At 36.7% G+C, this 26,023-nt stretch overlaps 1 protein-coding gene across 6 annotated transcripts in view; it reads right to left on the minus strand.

Moving 5' to 3' along the window:
* LOC114350766 (MOB kinase activator 2) overlaps positions 1 to 26,023 on the minus strand; it is a 53,719-nt gene that overhangs the window by 3,759 nt on the left and 23,937 nt on the right. For 4 of the 6 annotated variants that reach the window (XM_028301687.1, XM_028301686.1, XM_028301681.1 and 1 more), the window contains 3 exons: positions 6,550 to 6,707; positions 4,343 to 4,564; positions 3,230 to 3,426 (listed from right to left, as the gene is read on the minus strand). In XM_028301687.1, the coding sequence (XP_028157488.1) occupies positions 3,230 to 3,426; positions 4,343 to 4,564; positions 6,550 to 6,707 (577 nt within the window). Of the gene's footprint in view, positions 1 to 3,229; positions 3,427 to 4,342; positions 4,565 to 6,549; positions 6,708 to 10,032; positions 10,386 to 10,670; positions 10,801 to 26,023 lie in introns of those variants that run through there. The other 2 variants (XM_028301685.1, XM_028301684.1) reach the window with 2 other exon arrangements.

Raw genomic sequence — 26,023 nt, forward strand, 5'->3', positions numbered from 1 at the left:
TCCATCGCATCAATCGAACGGAGTTGTACATCGGCTTAAGAGCCATTTCACAAAAATATTCCGAGCGAATTTAGGTAAAAGCTGTCAACGCAACGTCAAAAGAGTAAAAAGAACGCTGAAATGGACAAAAACATCTTGAGCCGTGACTGTATTAAGACTTGATTTAAGTTATTAATTTTAAGGTAGAATGAGGTATTCAAACTTGATAAATTAATTTAATTTTTTAATAGTTTAATAAGTCTTTTATATTTCGATTTATAATGAAACACGAATAGGTATAATATGTAAAATATATATTAAGTACAAAATAAAGACAGTCACATAGTGAAAAAAAAATCTGCCCCCTTACAGCTCCATCATCGGACCCTGGATACGAAATATTCGTCAAGGCGAATCACACAAGCCCAAACTCCATAGGGTTCTATTGTTTTGTTACGGAGGTGGCTATTGCATCNTGTCTCTGTACTCTTTCACGCAAAAACTACTGAACGGATTTTCATGAAAAATTAAAAAAAAAATCTAAAATAATTATTCAGTTTAGACCACAAGTGGCACTTATGAATGACAAAATATAGTAAATAATAAAAAAGAAAAGGTAGCCCTTATGGGGCACTTTACATGTCTCCTTGTCTTTTGGGCCCTACCAGCGCTTCGAGACAAACATAATATTATGGCAAGTGCTGAAAAGAAACACCGGAACAAACTCAGTCACCACCAAAATAAAAACAGTAATAATGCTAAATAACAGGGGATACTAAAAAATATGACGTCGCATCGATTATTTTAGAGCGGGGTAGTCGTCCCGCTCTGACGCAATACCGAGCGCTGGCGCGCGCCCGCAGTCGAGCGCAGCCGTCATAGCGGTTACATCGATTTGCATCGCGCAACTACGCTACGTGTTCGGTGGAGTGTCTGTGATTTTCGATTAATTCTAATATCGGCAATGTAATAGAAGTAATATTTCGGTGATTATTAAAATAGCTTGGACTTAATGGTGAAAGTTCGTTTAATTTTCCTCGCCCGATTACCCACGCCAATCTACCCACTATTTGACACTATTGGCAATGGAGACCCCCGATAATGATAGAGGTACTGATCCTTCACAAAAAAAAATCTGCCATTTTCTGAGTATTTTATGTATTTTTTTTAGTATCGCCTGTTGTTTAGCATTATTATTTTTATTTTATCAGGACATACCTCTTAGTTTAAAAGTTATTACGTTTTGTTTACAATAAGTAATCGGAAGAAAATAAATCTATAAAAAATAATAATAATAAAATAAAGAAGTTACAGGGCCCTAAAGTTGCGCATATCAAATATTTCACGCCATTTGATCGGTGTAGTCACGGCAGTCATTCGGAGTACAAACAGTAAATCACCCCTGGTCCAATGCTGTTGACACATATTTTTTTTAAATCTAGTATTTTTTTAATTTTTCAGCCAAGGTCACTCAAGATTCTTTCTTAGTAAAATTTTGTAACCTTTTTTAAAAATATCCCAGACCTGGCCATAGAGGTGTGACGTCACGGCACCGCCTATGTTTGAGTTCCACGCGAAAATATTATGGGTAATTTGAATAATTAATTTCTCAGCCATTTCTTGAGATTTCAAAAAAAACTTCACCGACTCTTTAGTTTTGGTCTATATTTTAATCCCATTCAGAGAAATATAATGTTTTCAACATCAGGAAACTTCTCCTTGTGCCCTAAAAACAAAAATGGGCCAAGGTTTCAGATTTATTTGAGTTTTTGCCAGGATAACGTTTAGCCAAATGCCAAATCTCGGAATCAGTTGGACACAACGAAGTACGATTTTTTTAAAACAGTATGAGTCTTGATAAAGTGCACATATGAAAATAGGTGAAAAGGTGAAACTAGACCTATTTTTATGGACGAAACAAATGTAAAAAAATATCTGTTTTTTTTTTTATTTTTAAAAAATATTTTTTTCTTTCAATTGCTTGCTATAAAGAAAACGTAATAATAACTTTTAAACTAAGAAGTATGTATATCCTATTATATGTAAATAGGATGACTGAAACTGAACCCGCCATAGCTAATACGCGTATAGAGGAGGTCATTTGCTAATTATTGAACCTTACTTTCTATGACTTTTGTATAGAAGATACGTCATTTTTTAATTTTTTCAGATTTTTCCGAAATTTGACCTAAAAACTGCTTAATTTTTTTTTCGCATGATTTTAACCGATTTTTTTATTTGATACTAATATAGAATAAACCTTTAGTCCAACAAAATAAATTTCAGATCCAGAAAATGATTGAATAACTAGTTAGGTACGAGTCGCCAAAGTTCAACAAAAGTACAAACCACGATAAAAAATTCAAGTTCGAATTCGATTTAAAAAAAAATCTAATGGTGATATTCGATTGCCAATGATCTTAAAAATATCTCTACTTTCTCTTCTTTCCAATGATATGTCACACGTAGTAACTAATTAGATATTTAAATTTATTAAAAATTCAAAGTTTATGGAAGAAAATGGAGTAATAATATGGATAATTTTTGTATTATTAGGTACTCCATTTTCTCCGTGCCGTCGAGGCCGCTTGTAATAATCCATTTTTTTATTTATTTCCTCCATCAAATCGGACATTAGGTCCGGCGAGAAAATTGACAGCAAACATATCCGTTTTTTGACGGTCCGTCGTCCGGTGAAAAAACAAATGTCTACAAATGGCCTTACGGTGAAATTATGTAAATCAATCTTGTTATAAGTACATAGTTGCTGCATTATTTTAAAGTACATATCGTGTCCATAGTCCATAGGCCATGGGATCGAGCCCTCCTGACAATGTCATAAATGAGACGGTCCAATGTTGGAAAACTATACCTCTTGTTTGTCAATCACGTTGACGTTATTAATCAGTTGCCTGGTGGTTAATCTGGTTACGTTTAATCACATGAATAAATGAGCTCTTTATGATGCCAGTTTGCTGTACGATATTCAGCCTTAAGAAGGGTCTACGTAACGCCACACGCTGATGCGTTCGCATATTTTGAAATTATGCAATTTTAAAGCCCTATAATTTATTTATTTGTAGAAATATTTTCATGATTCTTTCGCACCTGTGTAAACATTTAAGTAAAATTTTAATTTTCAAAGATTAATAGAAATGAAATGGAAACTTCTCCATCGCATCAATCGAACGGAGTACATCGGCTTCATGTCGATATGATCGGCCATCGCGGCATCGGTCGCGCGACTCACGTCTGTCTCCTTGTGGTCCAGCAGCGAGTAGCGGCGGTGCAGCGCGGTGAGGTGCGCGAAGGTGAGGTGCAGGTGCGCGTGCAGGCGCAGCAGCGCGAGCTCGCGGAAGTGCGCCGCGTACATGTGCGCCACCACGTGGAACAGCAGGCGCACCACGCGCCGCACCACGCCCTCGAACGCGCCCGGGAACTCGTTCGCTGGAAGCCGAACCGTCACCATATCAACGACGCGGCAGCGGCACACAACAAAACCACTGCGACACTGNGGACACTGCATTTATTGTGCATTATATTACAAGGCTGCGTGGTCAGTTCAGTCAGCACATATTTGATGTATTTGAATTTGGCTATAGGTAGGCTTTTTTTTATTATGTAATGACTGGTACTAGGTGGACCGACGATCTGGTAAAGGTCGCGGGAAGAGCCTGGATGCGGGCAGCGCAGGACCGTTCATTGTGGAAAACCTTGGGGGAGGCCTTTGTCCAGCAGTGGACGTCATTTGGCTGAAACGAACGAATGACTGGTGAGGTGACTTGAGTTTGTTCCGGTGTTTCTTCTCAGCACTTGCCACAATTATGTTTGTCTTGAAGCGCTGGTAGGACCCAAATGATAAGGAAACATATTGTAAAGTGCCCCTTTAAATTAAACTATTTTTGACGTTCGTAAGTGTCAAAATACTAAAAATTGAATTACATCTTTTTCATTTAATTTAGTTGAGTCTTCCCAGTCCATTAAGAAGGGACATCATAGAAAACTCTGAATAAACTCGTTTTCCTATTTTCTCCTGACGAGAAAGGGGATAAAGCCGAATGCAAAAGAGAACTAATATAATTACTTTTAAATCTTTCCAGCGGTTTTCAAAATAACGCCGAATAAGGGAATGACTTGACGGCCGATGGGGCAGCAAGGTTCTGGAGTGGAGGCCGCGTACCGGAAAACGCAGCGTGGGACGTCCACCCACAAGGTGGACCGACGACATCTTAAATGTAAAAGGAAGGCGCTGGTCGCAGGCTGCTAGCTACCAACCGGGCAACATGGAAAGCATTGGGGGAAGCCTATGTTCAGCAGTGGACGTCCTATGGCTGAGATGATGATGATGAAGGGAATGACTTACCATATTTGGTGGGGAAGACAGTCTCATCGTTGACGGTCTTCTGGGTGTAGGTCATGACGTAGTCGACGTACTGCGGGGCGGCGACGCGCGACTTCTTGCCGCGCTCGTCGTACCAGGCGTAGGTGCGGCCGCCCGGGCCCGTCATGTCGGCGCACGAGGCCGGCGTGCAGAACTCCGACACCGTGCCGTACAGCAGGTTCACGTGCTCGAACAGCGCCAACGCTGCGAACGATAGCGATAGTCAGTTGTTATCGAATTGTTATCGCCGCGGCCGACGCGATCATAGGCCAATGACAGGCAGGACGCGCGACCTGTTATTGGCCTATGTAGGTATGTACTTAACTAATGAGGGTTTTCGCGAATGAAAAATCCGCCAGATGGCAATACGTAGACGCGAGGTCCAAATGCTACATGATTGGTTATTTTTGACATGACATTGACAGATATGTCAAAATCCACCAAGCACGCAGCAGTCAGACCCCACATCCACGTCCCGCCATCTAGCGGATCTTTCATTCGCGAAAACCCTCATTGGTGAGTAATTAAATTACAATAATTTTAGTCTTTGGAAAGGCATTACTTTGAATAGCGAAAACACCCCTTTGGTTAAAGCTGGCTGTTATACAATGTTCTAGCAAAAATTTGAGCCCTATTTCAAAAGGGCATACATATTAGTAATGGTCGTTTAACCGACTAAATTCGGTAGAACATAAAAAAGCGGCTTAGCGATACTTAATTTCACGCCATCCTTTTTAAATTGACGTTTCTCACTAAAATAAATGACCAGAGTAAGACATAATTTTATTTTACAGCCTAATTCTATTCTATTTTTTTTTTCAGTCAAAATAGTATTATTTTGCTTGTGCCGAATGTTCGGCATCTGAACCGAATTTCGGCCTATCCCTAATTATTAATTTATTACCTCCATTACAAAATCTGATTGAAAAGTGTTTAGATAGGAAACGGTGCGGTGGACGCATTACCGTTATCGAGGTCAAACGAGCATTGATCAAATGGTCGATTCCGTGTCATCAGCTCCACACTGTCCGCTCTACGGCTACTACGCTACCGCAAACTCCTTAGTATTCATCACGACAAGACAAGCTTTCTATTCGCTACATTTTGGGAAGCAGTTCGATCAATGCCATGGCCGTGGCATTATTGTATAAACACATCTTTTTTCGTTAGAGTTAGAAAATACAAACATAACAGACGTTACAAGTTTTTATATGGAACAGGTGTTTATTGTATTGTGTATTGCGAAAAACACGATTGAAAGGCAGTTGAAGGACAGATTTTGATTAGGATTGATAATAGCAATCAGGCATAGTGATTGTGGTGTAATCGTATTATCAATCCAAATTCCAAAAAGTAATTTCTGCCGCGCTGAATTGTATCGTACAGAAAAAATATGTAAGACAGCTGGCAACTATCCAGATAATAGCCACGATAGCCGAACGGTGAAGGGATCGGAGTGGCCGACTCGAGATCCGAGGAACGCGGGTTCGAATCCCACCGCCACTCGACTATCGCGGTGAGCCCACTCATAACACAAGCTTATTTAGCTTAACACGAGGTATTAGTAATTTGGGCAATACAAATTGCTAATAATCTTAAAAAATATATTAAATCGTTCATTTATCGACAGTATTACTGTAATACTATTACATATCGACACCTGCTACCAAAGTCCTGGTCTTACGTTTCTAGAGTCACACCTACTCTGAAACGTTCAATCGCCTTAGTGCAGAGCTGTCAAAATATGGCCCGCGGGCCAAAAGACAAATTAATTAATAATTTTACATATTGAAATTGATATTATAAATTATCTGTATTGTATAACTTGTTGGCGCGTTGGACTTTCTGTGAGCCTTCAAGCAGATTATAAATAAATAAATAATAATGAAAAAGTAGATAATAAATAACGATATTATTATTACCAGTATTTTATTTTTATAAATATTTTGCGGCCCACCAATGTATTTAGTCATTTTTATTGGCCCTGGGTCCCATCTAGTTAGGACACCCCTGCCTTAGTGAATTGAAAGAACTAGTGAAATAAAAAAAGATGATCATTCGTAGTTATTTCAGTGGGTAGGCCCTGCTATTCTGGCAGGGTCCCACGTAACCCGTCGCCTGACCACAGAGGCGCGTGTGAAATTTAATACATTTTCCACGGTAAAAAAGGGAGTGAGAAAGAGACGTACTGTGCGAGGCGAGCCACTCATTGTAGTCGAGCCCGTGCGGCAGCTCGACGAGCTGGCGCATGTCGATGTCGGGCAGCTTGCGCTCCAGCAGCGCCTCCTGCAGGTACAGCTTGGGGTCGCCGGCGCTCTCGCCCTCGCGCTCCTTGCGCCGCGCCTTCCTGCAACCACAAGTGCGTGCGTTAACACCGCCGCGCATTCGACACGACGCAATCATCATATTTTTTAAACTAATCTCAACAATAATTTTATTAGTGTCAGACTCAATCATCTGAGCATCACACTTTCTCCTGTCAAAAAGGAGCGTCCTAAAGAGATACCGCTAGGTTCTTCAGAATCGAAAATCAAATCGTACATAATCTACAAAAATATATTAAATAAATAAATATTTTTGGACAATTTCACACAGCGCGTCCACTAGCCCAAAGCACAGAATAAGTAATAGTATCAAAACGTTCAAAATGTAGGTATGTCTGCTGTACACGAGCGCTCTACACGAGCCGGTGTTCTCTTTTATGATATTTTTTGTTAGTACTAAGTTTACATTATTAAATAATCATTGATAAATGGGATTAAATTACCACTTTTACCGCGACTGTCGGTAATTATTCATAATAACCGTAACAGATTACTACTTATTTATACTATACTTTTTTAAATACATAGGTACACATTTCTGCCCGGCCGAAACAAAAGGTTTTTAAGCTTTATTTGCTTACCCCCTTACTAATAAAACTTACACGCTCGTTGAACAGTGTTTTAAAGTGACGTTTAGTATGGAAATGTCATTTTAAAACAGTGATCAACAACTGTATACTTTTTATTAGTAAGGGGGTTAGTGTCCTAGAAGTATGTTGTTAAATGAATGCGTGTTATTCTCTAAACAAGTGCCAGATAAGTACGACATGGCAAAGCATATTTTTTGCAGTTCATTCGATAAGATTGCGTTATCACCACTGGCTTGATATGATGGATAGCGATCGGGACTTATTGCTAAAGAGACTGCTCTCTTTTCAAATCAAATATGTACTCGTTCCTATGTATTATGAATTTATGAAACGTCAAAAAAGTTTGAATAGGTATACAGGGTGGCCAGGCAGTTAACGTTCAAATTCCTTATATCAAGAAGGTGTATCCAAATCACCCCCATGTATGTTCCTACGATTTTGTTGTTTAGGAGATAGACTTAATTTTGTAATCTTTCCTTATTAAGTAGCTTAAATTGCTCGTTGAAATGGCGCTAAATTTTTAAGCGGTACCGTTTTTAGGGTTCCGTACCCAAAGGGTGGAAACGGGACCCTATTGAATAAATTTATAATGTGATACTCTTTCTTTTGTTAGGTTTTCCATCCCCACTATCAATCCTATAACTTTTAAACAGCAAACAAGCTAAGAACACTCGCGCTTAGGTTACCTTTTATACAAAAAAAAATCGCTTCTCGTTCAGGAGCTATGACAGATGGGTTACCTACGCCATATCGAATGACAAATGATCGAAAATCAAAATATCGAATACGTTTCATCGAACGATCAAAATATCGAACGATCAAAATATCGAACGNTTAATTAAATTGTTATTTAATTTGTAATCTACCTAATCAATTTAATTTCAAAAACCACTTACAATAGTTTTAAAAATCTAGATTTATTATAGATTCAGTAAAATAATAATATTTTATGTAATAATATCAAATAAATGTAATTTTAAATATAATTCCATAATTTACTGAATTTTACTAAATCAATATCAACTAAACACACTTTAGTCAAGTGTAAGTGGTGTAGTAGAAACTAATCGAGTATAGTTTGGAGATGACTTTTTTTACTAAGCTCCTCCAAACTATACACGATCAGTACGCAAAATTCGTGTATAGTTTGGAGTCACAGATTTACAAACAGGCACTCCGAAATATACACGAGCAGTTTCCTATGGGTGCGTTCTGGCCATGTATAGAACGGAAAGACGCAGCTATGACAGATAAACATATTAAAATTATAATTTGTGCACTAAATACTTTTATTTTTTTTATACAGATATCTTTCGCCCACATATTTTGTTATTCTATGTGTGTACAACGGGGCCTGATTATACTTTTATCATAATATGTGTTCTAAGTCCATGTTTATACTTAATTCATAAGTGTAATTGTTTGTTGTCCCAAAATAAACTAAAAAAATCCCTCTTTTGCCGTTTAAAAAAGTCTAGCTAGATGGATAGTCTTCATACAATCTAAAATAAGTCTTCAATTCTTCATACAGGCTTCGTCTAATGGTAGAGCGTCATCTTACTACGTTTTTCGGGTTCCGTCTTCCGTAGACAAATGGCAAAAAACGAAATCATTATACAGTGTGAGTCACGTTAAAGTGTACATATGAAAATAGATGAAACTAGACCTATTTTTATCGAAAAAAAAAGAGGTCAAAAAATTTTTGAGATTTGTTTTTTATTTTTTTATAGAATTTTTTTTCTTCCAATTACTTATTGTAAAGAAAACGTAATAACTTTTAAACTAAGCGGTATATCCTGATAAAATAAAAACAGTAATAATGCTAAATAACAGGCAATACTAAAAAAATACATAGAATACACAAAAAATGCCAACAAATAATAAAAAATGATACTTTTCGAAAAAAAACTGCTTTTAAATTCGTGTTTTTTTGGTTATTTGATAAATTTCTCCAAAAAATGCCCCTATAACAGGTGGTTTTTATTACTTTATGTAATTTTCTATCGTATTATCTTTGTAAAACCAAAAATCGCAGGTCTCTATCCCTATCACAACATTTGCTGTGATCGTTTGAACAAAGGCCTGCCACAACATTATTCTCCGCTACAGGTAGAGACAATTTTAATTTTAACTGAAATGCTTATTTTACTTCGAAATCTTTTATTTTTTTAGTATCGCCTGTTATTTTGCATTATTACTGTTTTTATTTTATCAGGATATACCGCTTAGTTTCAAAGTTATTACGTTTTCTTTACAATAAGTAATTGGAAGAAAAAAAAATCTATAAAAAATTAAAAAAAAATCTCAAAAAAAATTTGACCTCTTTTTTGTCGATAAAAATAGGTCTAGTTTCATCTATTTTCATATGTACACTTTAACGTGACTCACACTGTATTTTCACTAGTGTTTGACTTCGTCAACTGTCTTGTGTGGAGAAAACTTTAGCCAGTGGTCTGTGAATAAGCTTACTTTTCTTGCGCTTACTATTACATCTGGGCTTAGTTCCCTCTAGCCTTTCTTGTGAAACAAATAACTAATATGTATGCAAATATTAAACAAATAAATAAATAAAAATATTTTTTAGTTGGAATAAATGTAATATTTGTTGAATAAAGCATAATTAATATTTATATTTTTTAAATACTCGACTGGACGGAGAATGACGTTACCTATATTAAAATACCGGATCCCCCAAGCTGGTCAGAAGTGGCAAGTTAGTGACTAGTGCGCTGCATCTAGCGTAATGGGTACTACTAACTTCCCAAAGATTGCACCGACGAACGCGGACAGCCACAGCATAAGTACCTCCAGGCAACGATCCATCCCAGGCATTGGCGTCGCGTACCAGAAGCCAAATCTAGCCCACGCCAGTACCAGATCCCGTGGAGTCCAGAAATCCGATCACATCAGCGCATCTGGCACTGTCTGCTTCCGTAACGAGCCGTAGAGCCGTATAGGTCGGGCAGTGGCCGCCTTTAGAGGCCATCGCTCGTGACCGCGGCGTTTGATATGTCAATCACACGCACCACTGCCGTCGTGACTCATCCACTACTGCATTTTGTATTACTCGCGATGCGAAAGTGGCCATTCACAATGAGCGGGTTAGGACCGGTCCGAGGCCCGGCAAACCCGAGACACTTTTACGCGACTCGAATGCCGAGCAGGGTCAGTGACGATTCGATATCGATGACGTACCTATGGTATTTATCAGAAGTGCCTTGGCAGCCATAATATTATATTTTTCTCCAACACATTATATTTGTTGTAAATTACAAGTCCAAACACCAAATACATTATAGTCACAAGACAAATAACACTAGTAACAAACAAGCTCACAAATAAATAAACTGATAAATAACGAAGTGGAGCTGCCGTGGTGGTTACCAACGAGCTCACCTGAATGGGACAGCCGAATATAGGTAGGAAGGTAACGAGAACAGTACACCGAGGACCACTGCGTGGCACATCGCGATGACGACTGTCGCACGATGGATGGACGCTTGCGCACCCCGCGCTCCGCCCCGCGCCTCTACAATGATAGAGCTCGCTGTCTCTGTCCAGCACACTAGCTTACAGCGTGTGCGCTACTTATCACCCACGCAATAAAAAGATGAAGGTGAACAAATTAGGTAGGTAGGTACGTTGTTTATTTCAAAACTGGACTATCGCAGTATTTGACATATTTTATTAATTTATTTTTAAATTATGAATATTATGTCCTTCAATCGTGGCTGTTTGTGTTTTGCGCAAAGGTAGAAGGCACAATAATGTCCGGAAATGTAGTGATAATTCTTTATTAAGGGCGTGATCTATAGACAATTTTATCGACGAAAATACTTGAAATCTGGGGCTTGTTGACCCACCTTTCGCCAAATTACAAGGATTTAAGTTACTTTTTTGTATTTACCTTTTCCTTCAAAAACAAGCGACAGCATGGGGACCTTGCCNAGGCTTCCGGCGACTGGGACCGCAATTAACTAGGACCGCGGTCCCAGTCGCCGGATCCATAAAAAAATAATATTTTTCTTCCGGCGACTGGGACCACTCATAGATAACTTAAAAGAAAATATTATTCAATCCAAAATCGGTACAGTACTAAAATCCATGAGTGGTCCCAGTCGCCGGAAGAAAATTATTTAATTTTTACGCACCCGGCGACTGGGACCGCGGTCCCAGTTAATTGCGGTCCCAGTTGACGGAATCCTCGCATGGGCACCTTGCCACTAATAAGCAAATATTTCATATCATACGATAGTTGACAAAATTATCTATTAGTAGAAGTAAAAACAGACAAGCACACAAGCTCACGATATCCGAAAAAGCAATTATATTGAATAAACAAAAAACCCAACTGCGTAAAAATTAACTAAAAAGATTTAAAAAAAAACCAAATCTTTTTAGTTAATACATTTTCGTAAGCTACTAAAAAAAATTTTTTTAAGTAACGCATTATGGCGCCAAAAGTCAATTTTTTTTTTTTCAATTTTAATATAGCCAGTGTCACTCTCACGATTAAGACGAATCTAATACAAATCTAACGACACCTCTCATGCTAAAATCGGTCAAGCCGTTTAGGCTGTAGCTGTAGGCCCGTGCCAAAGAAATGTACAAACATACCCACATACACACACTCGAAAAACATAACCCTCCTTCTGGCGCAGTCGGGTAAAAGGAGGTTCCAGGGCAGGGTGTAGTAGACGTCCGCTAAGAACTCTTTTTACGAAACTACGCAGCGCAGCGCAGCTACGGTAAAACGGGTTCGACGCGTACGAAGTCGGGTGCGGCCGCTAGTATTTATAAGTATGTCACTATAACTATAAAAATGTCCCTAATTACTATACAGGGTGTTAGGTAAATGGATATATGAGCCGACACTAGCCCATGTTAACATGGTCATATAAATGGTATGGTGAAGTCAGAAAGGACATTGGGACACCTTGCCACTAATAAGCAAATATTTCATATCATACGATAGTTGACAAAATTATCTATTAGTAGAAGTAAAAAGTAAAAACAGACAAGCACACAAGCTCACATTATCCGAAAAAGTAATCCCACCAAAAACATTCTGTAAAAAAACTAGCCAAGTCTCGATGGAGCTGCTTGTTTATCTCTAAAAAGTAGTGAAGTCAGAAATTTGATTTCATCATTTTAATTTTTTAAATTTACATACAAAATAAATTTTATAAAATCCAATTTGTATGAAAAATAAAATAATTAAAATGAAGATATCAATTTTCTGACTTCACCATACCATTTATATGACCATGTTAACATGGGCTAGTGTCGGCTCATATACCCATTTACCTAACACCCTGTATACTTTAATAAATAGATAGATAGATAGATAGATATTTATTTGCATAAATATTATTATTATGTGATCGATATTAATAAAACTATGAATGTATGTTTTGCACATTTGCACACATAATAATTATTAGGTTTTTATTGTTCGGGGATCGAACTGGCTCTCTTTCGATACCCGGTAGTCCCGGACCCGGTACTCAAACCATTAGGCCAGGCGACCATTAAACTTGTAACTATATTATAATGTAGTACGTTGACACCTATTTAACTAAAATAATAAATAGGTCACACGCAGCCAGCAGCAGACTGATCGGTGACACGAGCAGTGTTATGAGCTGTTAGCATCCCGGTGTAGATCGTTAACCCGCACAGGTGGGCGGAGTGCCAACCGGTGTCGTTTCGGCGATTCTCCTGAACGGTTCTCAATGTAGGACTGAGGTCCTAAAGACTTATCTTTAGTACTCTTCTCTCATGTATGGACTTAGCGCAATAGCGTGTCAGGCACCAGCGATAGTCAGACATCATATTCCTAGCCCAGAAACCCTGCTAAAGCCGCTCTACATATGACGCGTATGCTCACATATTCTCCACATATTGTAGCAAAAATTATTTAGGTTACTTAAACAACTTCTCTTTGAACCACTCATGCCGCAAAAACTTATGAAAATAATAAAAATATACTGAAAAACCTATGGTATTAACAATTAAATACGTATAAATGATGAATTTTTTCTTTTTGTTTTTGCAAAAAAATTCGAGCTGCACAAAAATTCTTGAGGGTAGATTTGTAAAAAGCAAGTCATAAGTGAACAATATATCAGCCATAAAATTCACAACAACAGACAAAAAGTTAAATTTTGTAAACTAGTGTTATTATATGACAGTTCAACTGTAACATGTCTCAGAAAAAAGTTATATCTATACTTATAATAAATCTGTAGAGAGGTCAATTCTGTACATGAAATATATTTTCAAAATAACTATCAGGGGGTGATTAGTGATCGATACTGATGCCAAAAATGCAATCAGTAAAATTTTTGTCTGTCTGTCTGTCTGTCTGTCTGTATGTTCCTTATAGAAACAAAAACTACTCGACGGATTTTAACGAAACTTGGTACAATTATTCTTCATACTCCTGGGCAGGTTATAGGATACTTAAGAATGCCCACGGGAACGGGAATTAGCGGGAAAATCCTTTTGTATGAAAAATCTAAACCGCTTAAGTTAGACGCTTGAAATTTGGCATTCAGGTACCTTAGTAAACTCAAAGCTTAGTTACAACAGGATATTGCAAAATTCCCACGGTAACGGGAGTTAGCTAGAAAAAACATTTGTATGAAAAACTCTAAACCGCGTAAGATAGACGCTTGAAATTTGGCATGCAGGTACCTTAGTAAACTCAAAGCTTAGTTACAAGAGGATATTGCAAAATTCCCACGGGAACGGGAGTTAGCGGGAAAAAACATTTGTATGAAAAANAACAAAAAAAACTAACACCTCAACAAAACTTCAATCTACCCTACAGAATTCTTAAATCTCGGAGCTACGCTACGAACATGCGTACTCCGCCAAAACACATCATCCTTTTCAACCACTACGTCTCTCAGACGCCTATTACAACAATCAGCATCTCGCAAGTGAGATTTCCTCAATTGCTTATCTACTTTAAAGTCAAACACCTTCCGTCGAGACCTGGGCAGTGGACCAACAAAACCAACGCTGACACACTGGAAGGGTCTACGACGAACCTTCGGTTTTCCAANGAAATTTGGCATACAGGTACCTTAGTAAACTTAAAGCTTAGTTACAACAGGATATTGCAAAATTCCCACCTGAACGGGAGTTACCGGGAAAAAAAATTGTATGAAAAAATCTAAACCGCGTAAGATACATAGATGAAGGGGGTAAAACGGGATCCACGCGTACAAAGTCGCGGGCGGCCGCTAGTCAAAAATAAAAGCTCATAATCAACCCTAAAAAAATACATATTATCGCTTATAATCTACTTCAAACGGTGTCACGACAGCTAGACCCCGGGTAAATTCAACCCCTGCGACAACTCGATTTTTTTCAACACACCACTTTTAACTCACTTCAAACGGTATCACGACTCTTAAGCCTTACGACAGCTCGACCTCTGCAAAAACTCGACAACTCCACCTCTTAGGAGATATCGAAGTTTTAAAATAACATCGCAACAAAATAAAGACCAAGTACTGCGCGCGCCACTGATTGATCAATGCACAGCCTAAACCGTTGATCGTAGAGACCTGAAACTTGGACGGTGTGTTCTTTGTATGACGTATCTGATAAGAAAGGATTTTCCAAAATTCTACCCCTAAGGAGGTAAAAAGAGGGAGCAAAGTTTGTATGGGATAACGATATTCCTTCGTCCAATCTACTTCAAATTTTGCATAAACATTCTATAACAGAATTAATGGAAGACGTGTTTCGTATTTTAATGAAATGCATCCCCTAACCATGTTAAAAAGGGGTAAGAAGTTATTTTAGTGGTGATTTGCTTCAAAGTTGATACTAATTACTCATTAGTGCATTTATTGACACTCATGTCATACTCTAGGGGCCTCCATTGGGCAGGGCACATAGTACGCAGAACTGACGGCCGATGGGGCAGAAAGGTTCTGGAATGGAGGCCGCGTACCGGACGGAAAACGCAGCGTGGGTCGTCCACCTACAAGGTGGACCGACGACATCGTAAAGGTAGCAGGAAAGCGCTGGACGCAGGCCGCTACCAATCGATCAACATGGAAAGCATTGGGGGAGGCCTATGTTCAGCAGTGGACGTCCTATGGCTGAAATGATGATGATGATGAGTAATACATGACAGTCATCCGGTATAAACTCATTTTCGAAACTAAACGCGCCCCGCGACAATTTTAGCGGAGGCTCTTGAGGTAGCGAGAGTAGTCTTGAGGAAAAGCTGCTTCTCCCACGGCCAGTGGCATGCTGGAAACTTGGTGATTCTAGCACCCGTAGGAAAATAAAAAAATAATGTTTACCAGCAAATACTGCGGTAGGTGATGTTTTCGATTTCGTTGTAATAAGATAATACCACTGAGTAACATTCACCGGATCTAAGGCCGAGCTGTATATTCATAAAACAATAAAATATATTTTTTTTATGTTTATTTAACCTTTAAGATTTTTATATTTTACTAGCGGCCGCCCGCGACTTCGTACGCGTGGATTCCGTTTTACCCCCTTCATCTATCTTACGCGGTTTAGATTTTTTCATACAAATGTTTTTTCCCGCTAACTCCCGATACAAATGTTTTTTCCCGCTAACTCCCGTTCCCGTGGGAATTTTGCAATATCCTGTTGTAACTAAGCTTGTAAGTTTACTAAGGTACCTGCATGCCTTTCAAGCGTCTAACTTGAGCGGTTTAGATTCTGTATAACCTGTCGCAGCGTAAGCGCACACAAAAATGTGCCAGTGATTTAAAAAAAATGTAAGAAAAATGCTTAAAATATTTACATATCTCACAAAAAAAAAACAAAGTACAATAAGTAATCTTTATTAGTAGCTAATCTGATATCTTTCGGTTCTCTATACGTTCGCAATTTTTCTTGTGACGACTCATGCCTAATACCTATAACAATTTTTTAGGTAACTATGCAAAACCTAACCCGAAAGTGACGAAAGAACCGGGTTTTGAATTTTCTTGACCCGGTTCTTAAGCTGTCGAAAAAACCCGGGTTTTCCCGGTTCTTTCGGTTCCGGGACTACCCGGGTACAAACCCTAGTAGGTACACTTTATCAAGACTCACACTATAATAATAGGGTAATCTAAAATCAGTAATCAGTTTTTCGATAATTATCTTGTATAGTTTAGACATAATCGAGTGCGATCACTTAACGTTTCCACCCTGTATAGTTCAATCAATAGTTAGGTTAGTAGGATGATTGAAAACTGAACGACAAGGGAAAATAGTATTTTTAAATGCTAGCAGACTCAAAGTTAGGCGCGGTAGTGGCGCATGTCTATCTATTGACGATATATACCTCAACCTTGACTGGATTTAGAATGTAAAATAGCAATTAAATATCAGTTACTACGCCTCACGTCACGGCCAAATCCGCAAGCTAATTACTTTTGTGGTGAAATGAGTAGGCCCGCCCCGATTTACTTTGGTAGAACATCCTTTGTTTAAATCTCGTGACAATGCATAGAGCTGATCTGATGATGGAACTGGAAAGTGGCCATAGGAACTCCGCAATAAAACGACACAAGCCTATTTTTGTAATTCAATTCTTTAAGGTGACCGACCAGGTTCTGATGATGGAGTTGAAAGGTGGAACTAAGTACTGATGCAAAGAATACGAATATTCGTATTCGCCGAATAGTAAACATTTACCGAATATTCGTATTCGGTGAACAAGTCGAGCGCGAAGCATACACAGCCGTACCACCCTTTACTGGAACCATTTCGCCGCATTTTCAGGCCCCTATTTGAGAACCTCAGGATAAGTCCAGAACGCAGAAATTTTAGTCATCCACTAAGCTATAATCACATACTTAAAATCCAAAATTTCAAGTCTGTAGGTCTTTTAGTTCCGAAGTTAAGCGTAAGCAAAGTTTCGCATTCTACGTTATAACTTATACCTGCATGTCAAATATCAGCCCGATCCGTCCAGTGGTTTGGCCTGTGCGTTGATAGATCAATATGTCAGTCAGTAAATCAGTCAGTCACCTTTGAATTACATATATATATTTAGATTAAAGGAAAACTCTGGATAAGACCAATAAGACTAGCTAGACTGGCTTTTATAATATACAGGGTGGAAACGATAAGTGATCTCACTCAATTATTTCTAAACTATACAAGATATCGAAAAACTAGTTACTGATCCTGAAAGTGTTTCACGAGCTCTTTTAAACGGCACCAATAATAGGTTACAGAATAAACTGGAACTATCCGAAAATTCAATGTCAAGTCCCGATGGAGCTGCTTGTTTATTTCTAAAAAGTTAAAAGATGTTGTGATTAGATTATTGTCTTTTAAAGAAGACCGCGTAAAAACGTTAATAAAGTAAAGTTATGAGTACAATGGCTGTTTTAATGCTATCCTACCTACATTACTACTAAAATAAAATAATACTCACATAATAATTTTATACTAAAAAAAGAAAGCACCAAGACCAATCTAGTCGCGCTATCAGGGTTGCTAAGTGAACGACAGTGGTACCTTAATTTAATTTCTACTCTTTTATGTCGCACTGTACTTACAGCCACACATTTTGAACGTTTATGATATGATTAATTAATATAATTTGATTTGGCATAATGAGTTTGGAATGTTTCTTGCATAATATTATTTTGCCATGATGCCCATAAATCTATAATATATAAAGCTCGATTCCTACTCACTCACTCACTGACTGATCAGGGGTATTTTTGGGGTATTTAGAGGGGAGAGGGGTAAAATTGTTGGTGTTTATTTTTTACTAGATTTTTTGACACCCAGGTTTTTTAGATTTTTTGAACCAAAAAACAATATGGCGGAACTTTTTGAAACAGCAACTTTTTTGTTTTTGGTCCTGAATTTTTTCTTTTTTGGTGGTTTGTTGGGGTTGCCAAGGTGTGTTAAAAAAATTGAGAAAAAAGTAGAAAAACAAAATGGCCGCGCCGCCATCTTGGATTGAAAATGCGATTTCGGGGTGTTTTTAGGGAGGTGTCACTCCGAGATGCGCAATTGTTTTTGAAAAATTCTTTTGGATATTTGTGACATGTATAGTCTACTTCAAGGCCACATTTACAGATTATCAAAAAACAAGATGGCGGCTGAGCCGTCGGCCATTTGGTTGCGATCAAAAAATTCCCAAACTTTGGTAGCAATTTTCCGGTAGATGGCGACACCGGACTAGGGTACAATGTTCCGGGCGATTGTTGGTCTGTTATTCGAGTGTTGCCATGAATCGGAAAAAACTACCATTTTGGGAGAAAATTTTCCACCACGGCCCTGGATAGTAGAAAATGGAAATTTCCAAAAATTCCATAAACTTGGTATGCAGTCTGGTGACATTTGGGGACCCGAATGACATTTCACCATTTTTATGAAAAAAGTCTGGCAACACTGAAAGTTATGGGGAAAAGTTTTTTTTAGGGGGGGGGACATACTTTTTACGACTTTGAGAGCTGATATCTCAAAAACCGTTCACTTTAAGAAAAATGTTTTTTAGAAAACTTTATATCATTTTAAAAGACCTTTCCATTGATACCCCACACGGGTATGTACATCGAAAAAAAATTTTCATCCCTCAGTTACATGTATGGGGGGCCCCACCCCCAATTCTTTTTTTTACTATTTAGTGTCATAATTTTGTAGCGGTTCATACAACACATATTCCCATCAAATTTCATCACTGTAGTACTTATAGTTTCCGAGTAAATCGGCTGTGACAGACGGACAGACGGACAGACGGACAGACGGACAGACGGACAGACGGACATGACGAAACTATAAGGGTTCCGTTTTTGCCATTTTGGCTACGGAACCCTAAAAATCGACTGTCATTACAAAAATCCAGCGTAGTGGGACACCTTTTCTAATTTAATCTAGCCTATAGCGTCCCACCGCTGGGCGAATTCCTCCCATTCTGCTTTTAATACGCATATAAATAAAACTAGCGGCCGCGGCCGCCCGCGACTTCGTACGCGTGGATCCCGTTTTACCCCTTTAGGGGTAGAGTTTCGTAAAATCCTTTCTTAGCGGATGCCTACGTTATAACTTCTACCTTTTCAGCCCGATCCGTCCAGTGGTTTGGGCTGTGCGTTGATAGATCAATATGTCAGTCAGTAAATCAGTCAGTCACCTTTGAATTATATAGTGTGAGTTACGTTAAAGTGTACATATGAAAATAGATGAAACTAGACCTATTTTTATCGACAAAAAAAAGGTCAAAAAATTTTTGAGATTTTATTTTTTATAGAATTTTTTTTCTTCCAATTACTTATTGTAAAGAAAACGTAATAACTTTTAAACTAAGTGGTATATCCTGATAAAATAAAAACAGTAATAATGCTAAATAACAGACGATACTAAAAAAATACATAAAATACACAAAAAATGCCAACAAATAATAAAAAATGATACTTTTTGAAAAAAATCTGGTTTTAAATTCGTGTTTTTTTGGTTATTTGATAATTTTCTCCAAAAAATGCCCCTATTACTGGTGGTTTTTATTACTTTGTATTATTCTCTATCGTATTATCTTTGTATAACCAAAAATGGCATGTCTCTATCCCTATCAAAACATTTGCTATGATCGTTTGAACAAAGGCCTGCCACAACATTATTCTCCGCTACAGGTAGAGACAATTTTAATTTTAACTAAAATGCTTATTTTACTTCGAAATATTATGTTTTTATTTGAAATCTAACTTGTCTTTATCAAAATTACAAATCTAGAGCCATTTTCAGTTTCGTTGTTAACGAAGCGTTGAATGGCGCGCCCGGAGTGGCTTAGTTCAAACGATCATTGCAAACGTTGTGATAGGGATAGAGACATGCGATTTTTGGTTTTACGAAGGTAATACGATAGTGAATAATACAAAGTAATAAAAACTACCAGTTATAGGGGCATTTTTTGGAGTAATTTATCAAATAACAAAAAAAACACGTATTTAAAAGCAGATTTTTTTCAAAAAGTATCATTTTTTATTATTTTTTGGCATTTTTTGTGTATTTTATGTAATTTTTTAGTATCGTCTGTTATTTAGCATTATTACTGTTTTTATTTTATAACGATATACCGCTTAGTTTAAAAGTTATTACGTTATCTTTACAATAAGTAATTGGAGGAAAAAAAAATCTATAAAAAAAAAAAAAAAATTTTTGACCTCTTTTTTGTCGACAAAAATAGGTCTAGTTTCATCTATTTTCATATGTACACTTTAACGTTTAAGTAATAAAAACCACCGGTTATAGGGACATTTTTTGGAGAAATTTATCAAATAACAAAAAAAACACGAATTTAAAAGCAGTTTTTTTTCAATAAGTATCATTTTTTATTATTTGTTGGCCTTTTTTGTGTCTTTTATGTATTTTTTTAGTATTGCCTGTTATTTAGCATTATTACTGTTTTTATTTTATCAGGATATACCGCTTAGTTTAAAAGTTATTACGTTTTCTTTACAATAAGTAATTTGAAGAAGAAAAATTCTATAAAAATTAAAAAAAAAAACTGACAAATAAATTTACATCTCTTTTGTCGATAAAAATAGGTCTAGTTTAATCTATTTTCATATGTACACTTTAACGTGACTCACACTGTATATGTATTTAGATTAAAGGAAAACTCTGGATAAGACCAATAAGACTAGCTAGACTGGCTTTTATAATATACAGGGTGGAAACGATAAGTGATCTCACTCGATTATTTCTAAACTATACAAGATATCGAAAAACTACCTAGTTACTGATCCTGAAAGTGCTTCACGAGCTCTTTCAAACGGCGCCAATAATAGGTTACAGAATAAACTGGAACTATCCGAAAATTCAATGTCAAGTCCCGATGGAGCTGCTTGTTTATTTCTAAAAAGTTAAAAAATGTTGTGATTAGATTATTGTCTTTTAAAGAAGACCGCGTAAAAACGTTAATAAAGTTAAGTTATGAGTACAATGGCTGTTTTAATGCTATCCTACCTACATTACTACTAAAATAAAATACTTAATGCTCATATAATAATTTTATACTAAAAAAAGAAAGCACCAAGACCAATCTAGTCGCGCTATCAGGGTTGCTAAGTGAACGACAGTGGTGCCTTAATTTAATTTCTACTCTTTTATGTCGCACTGTACTTACAGCCACACATTTTGAACGTTTATTGTGGTTTATGATATGATTAATTAATATAATTTGATTTGGCATAATGAGTTTGGAATGTTTCTTGCATAATATTATTTTGCCATGATGCCCATAAATCCCATAATATAATATTGTTTTGATTTAGTGTCAAATAGTTTTCTAGGTATTTTATTAGTAAACCATTTTTTGTGATTTTTGTAAAGCTTAAAATTTTGACCGTACTATTACTATGATATGCTTGTATATTCTTGAATGTGCAATGTTTGTAAAAACTAATTTAGATTTATATTCTTTTAAAACTCGAGAGCGTCATAAGCACAGGTTATGTACAGTAGCCAGCAAGACAGCTATGCTTCAGGGAAGGTATGGATAATTTTTGTATTATTATTCCATTTTCTTCCCAAACTTTGATTTTTTGACGAATTTCAATATTTAATTACTACATGTGATATATCATTGGAAAGAAGAGATGTTTTTAAGATCATTAGCAATCTATTATCACCTTTATTTTTTTTTAATCGAATTTCTAAGTTGAATTTTTTATCGTGGTTTATACTTTTGTTAAACTTTGGCAGCTCGTAACGAGCTATCCAATCATTATCTGGATCTGAAATTTATTTTATTTGACTAAAGACATATTCTTTATTAATATCAAATAATAAAAGCTGTTTAAAACACGCGAGAAAAAAAATTGAAGCAGTTTTCAGGTCAAAGTTCGGAAAAAAAAAAAAACAAAACAAAAATATCAATTAAAAAAAGTAGCTCACTTAGGGTCAAATGGGCGAACTTGTATTCTTAAAATGACCTCACCTATACACCCGCGAAGTTTGTCTAAACCACTGAACGGATCGGACTGAAAAGCATGCAGGTAGTTATGACTTTATGACGTAGGCATCCGTTAAGAAAGGATTTAACAAAACTCCACCCCTAGGGGGGTAAAACGGGATCCACGCGTACGAAGTCGCGGGCGGTCGCTAGTAGATAGATACAACTTGAAAAAAAAAAGTAACTTTTTAGAGGCAATTAGAGAGTCAGATACATAATCAACTAATCCAATACAACACCATATGGAACAATTTGCTGCACGCGAGCCTTACGTGCGAGCGATCTAGGCCGCAGCGGGCCCGGCAGCATGTGGCGCAACGCCTGCGTCAGCCTCTCACGTGAAGGCCGTTGCGATTGCCTCCGCATATTTTACTTCTGCTTTCACAAGCAAAGTTTACAACATTTAGCAAATTACACGAACACCGACAGACAAAATTTGTATAAATCAGATCTACTTTGTTGCTTAGCTTTTTAGAGATCTAAATCATAACATTGCTATTTCCGTGTTCTGACCGATAAAAACACCCATATACACAATAACTTAACTTAGAATCACCATTCCTTTTAGCGTTCTGTACCTCAAAAGGAAAAAACGGAACCCTTCTAGGATCACTTTGTTGTCCGTCCGTCCGTCGGTCAATACTCTTTTTTTCAGAACGCATGGAGGTATCAAGCTAAAATTAATTTAATACCTAATAATTAGCTCTACTGTCCCTTGGAGCTGTGAAAAAAATAAAACTTCTAAGCCAACGCAATCTATACTAATATTATAAATGCGAAAGTAACTCTGTCTGTCTTGCTTTCACGCCTAAACCACTGAACCGATTTTGATGAAATTTGGCATAGAGATAGTTTGAGTCCCAGGAAAGGACATAGGAGTTTTTATCCCGGTTTTTGAAACAGGGACGCGCGCGATATAGTTTTTCTGTGACAGGCAAAATACCACGCGGGCGAAGCCGCGGGCGGAAAGCTAGTTAAAAGATACAGCCGTTTATGCCGCAGATTTCCGCAAATTTTCAACACTCGCAAGGGAATCAAAAACTACAGGGTAGGTACTTCCCGTGAACACAGAATCTTTAAAATTTTAGTTACATCATTGTAATACAATTATTTTCAATAATTTTAAACTCAATACCCCTTTCCTCTAGGACGGTATCGGACGGACATCTTGCCTTGTGAGTGTACGAGTACTTACTAAGTGACACCCTCAGATAATAGACCGGACGTGAGAATCATATGACTATTATTGCCCTACTACCAGATACCAATCCCTAATAGTCAAAGAGCTAGGAGGTAGGTCCTCGGACTTAGTGCCCGTTCAAGTCGTTCGTTCGTTACTAACGGAGCGCGATTATGTCGGAACATTAACGGGCAGTAGGTTTCTCGGACTATTATTGTATTACATAGCTCTCTCTTGAATGCTAACAATTATTAGAATCGATATTAGTACGGCATAGATAAGTTATGTAGGTCACTTGCGACGCCTGCCGGCCGACCATAAACTGCCTTGTCGTTTACATGAGAATTTTATAGTGATCGTCTTGCTTGGGTGAAAACTGAGAACGTTCGGCAAGTTTATGTTTTGTTTGACACGAGGCGAGGTCATGCCATGATGTTAGCAATAGATGCATTCGGGTATTTATTACTCAAGTCCTTATTTGTTTGGACTAAAAAAAACACATGTTAATAGATTCAGGTCCGTATTATGAAACATTTAATATGATGGACCACAAACAAACACAAAAATAGAAATCTTTTCACTTAGTAGGTATAACAGGTAAGAAATTAGGTGATTTTTTTTTCACTACCCCTTTAATACATATTATTATGGGGATCTAATGTAAAGGCTTGAGTAATAAATTTACTTTTGGAGAAATAAAAAAAAGACAAAAAGTAATTAATAACTATTTATTTAATTCAACGGTTTTATCTTGTATACAGTGTGAGTCACGTTAAAGTGTACATATGAAAATAGATGAAACTAGACCTATTTTTATCGACAAAAAAGAGGTCAAAAATTTTTTGAGATTTTTTTTAATTTTTAGATTTTTTTTTCTTCCAATTACTTATTGGAAGAAAAAAAAAGTAATTCTTCCAATTACTATAGGGATAGAGACATGTGATTTTTGGTTTTACGAAGGTAATACGATAGAAAATAATACAAAGTAATAAAAACCACCGGTTATTGGGGCATTTTTTGGAGAAATTTATCAAATAACCAAAAAAACACGAATTTAAAAGCAGATTTTTTTCAAAAAGTATCATTTTTTATTATTTTTTGGCCTTTTTTGTGTATTTTATGTATTTTTTTAGTATCACCTGTTATTTAGCATTATTACTGTTTTTATTTTATCAGGATATACCGCTTAATTTAAAAGTTATTACGTTTTCTTTACAATAAGTAATTGGAAGAAAAAAAATTATATAATTTTTTTTTTAAAAAATCTCAAAAATTTTTTGACCTCTTTTTTGTCGATAAAAATAGGTATAGTTTCACATTTTTTCTTATGTGCACTTTATCAAGACTCACACTTAGGGGTTGCAAGTCCCGGTACTGAGGAGTGTTACTGAATTACCGGTACCAGGTCTAAGCCAGTACCGGGAAAACCGGGAAATTCGGGAATTTCGGTACCCACGTGAATGGTTATTAAAACAAATTACCTAATTTGTACGTAATTTTAATAAAAATGTGAATAGGTTAACAAAAATATTAAACTTTTTCTGTTCAGTTTAATTGGTCTGTTACCTTAATAATAAATCAGTCTATTTTGGACCTATGGAAATTCTTTTTTTTTCTCATACATTTCAGTTGAAAATTTTAGAATGTTCTGCTAAAAGCATATTTTTTATGTTTCTAGCAAAAATTTTGTATCTTGCATCAAAGATAGGAAGGTGATTATTTTTTTCAAATATTTGCAACTAATAGGGAATCTGTCAAAAAAAAGAAATCAGAGAAAAGTCAACCCAAAAAAAAGATTAAAAAAAAATTAAGCCACTAGGTCATGAAATTTGAAAAAATCACAAAATTAATGATAACTTCTAAACTACGAAAAATCGTAGAACATACATGGGGGTGAAATCGATAGGTCTAGTCCTCACCTATCACCTGCCTTCGGCTTGACACCTTACAAGAAACACCCTGTATACGGTTCGGTTTCTGCAAAGCAAAGGCAGGCTTGCTCAAAGTGCATCGCGATCAAGGTCCGTAAAAAGAAAAGTCCAAACAGCCGGCTTTTTGATTCGCAGTAAAAGTATTAATGCGTAAAAATGAACATAAAATATAGGATCAAGACAACTTACTTCAACTTAGTGTTCATATACATAATATGCAGTCAGAAGCATCAAATACAACCCTACAGCAATAAAAGAACTAGTCATTGATGCCTCTGACTGCGCCAGGAGGGTTTCTTTTTCTAAATTTTCTGATAATTTTTACTTTAGTTGGGATTTTGTTTTTTCAATAGTACCTATTTCATTTTTTTTTAGTTAAATAACATTTTTTTTAAAGAAAAAAACGTTCTTTTAAACATTATAATGGCGCCTAAAATCGACTTTTTTTTTTAATTTTGATATACTTGGCGAATCTAACGACACCTCTCACGCTGAAATCGATCAAGCTGTTTTGGCTGTACTGCTGTAGAGCGTGCCAAAGTAATATATGTAGGTTCATACACTCGAAAAATATAACCCTCCTTCGGGCGCAGTCGGGTAAAAATTAACAAATTTTCAACTATAAAAATAATTCAATCATCCATGTGACATGTGATAGCGAAAATTTCAAAAC

Source organism: Ostrinia furnacalis, unplaced genomic scaffold (genome assembly GCF_004193835.3).
Source record: "Ostrinia furnacalis isolate ACB-3 unplaced genomic scaffold, ASM419383v2 OfSCF0971, whole genome shotgun sequence".
Classification (NCBI taxonomy): domain Eukaryota; kingdom Metazoa; phylum Arthropoda; class Insecta; order Lepidoptera; family Crambidae; genus Ostrinia; species Ostrinia furnacalis.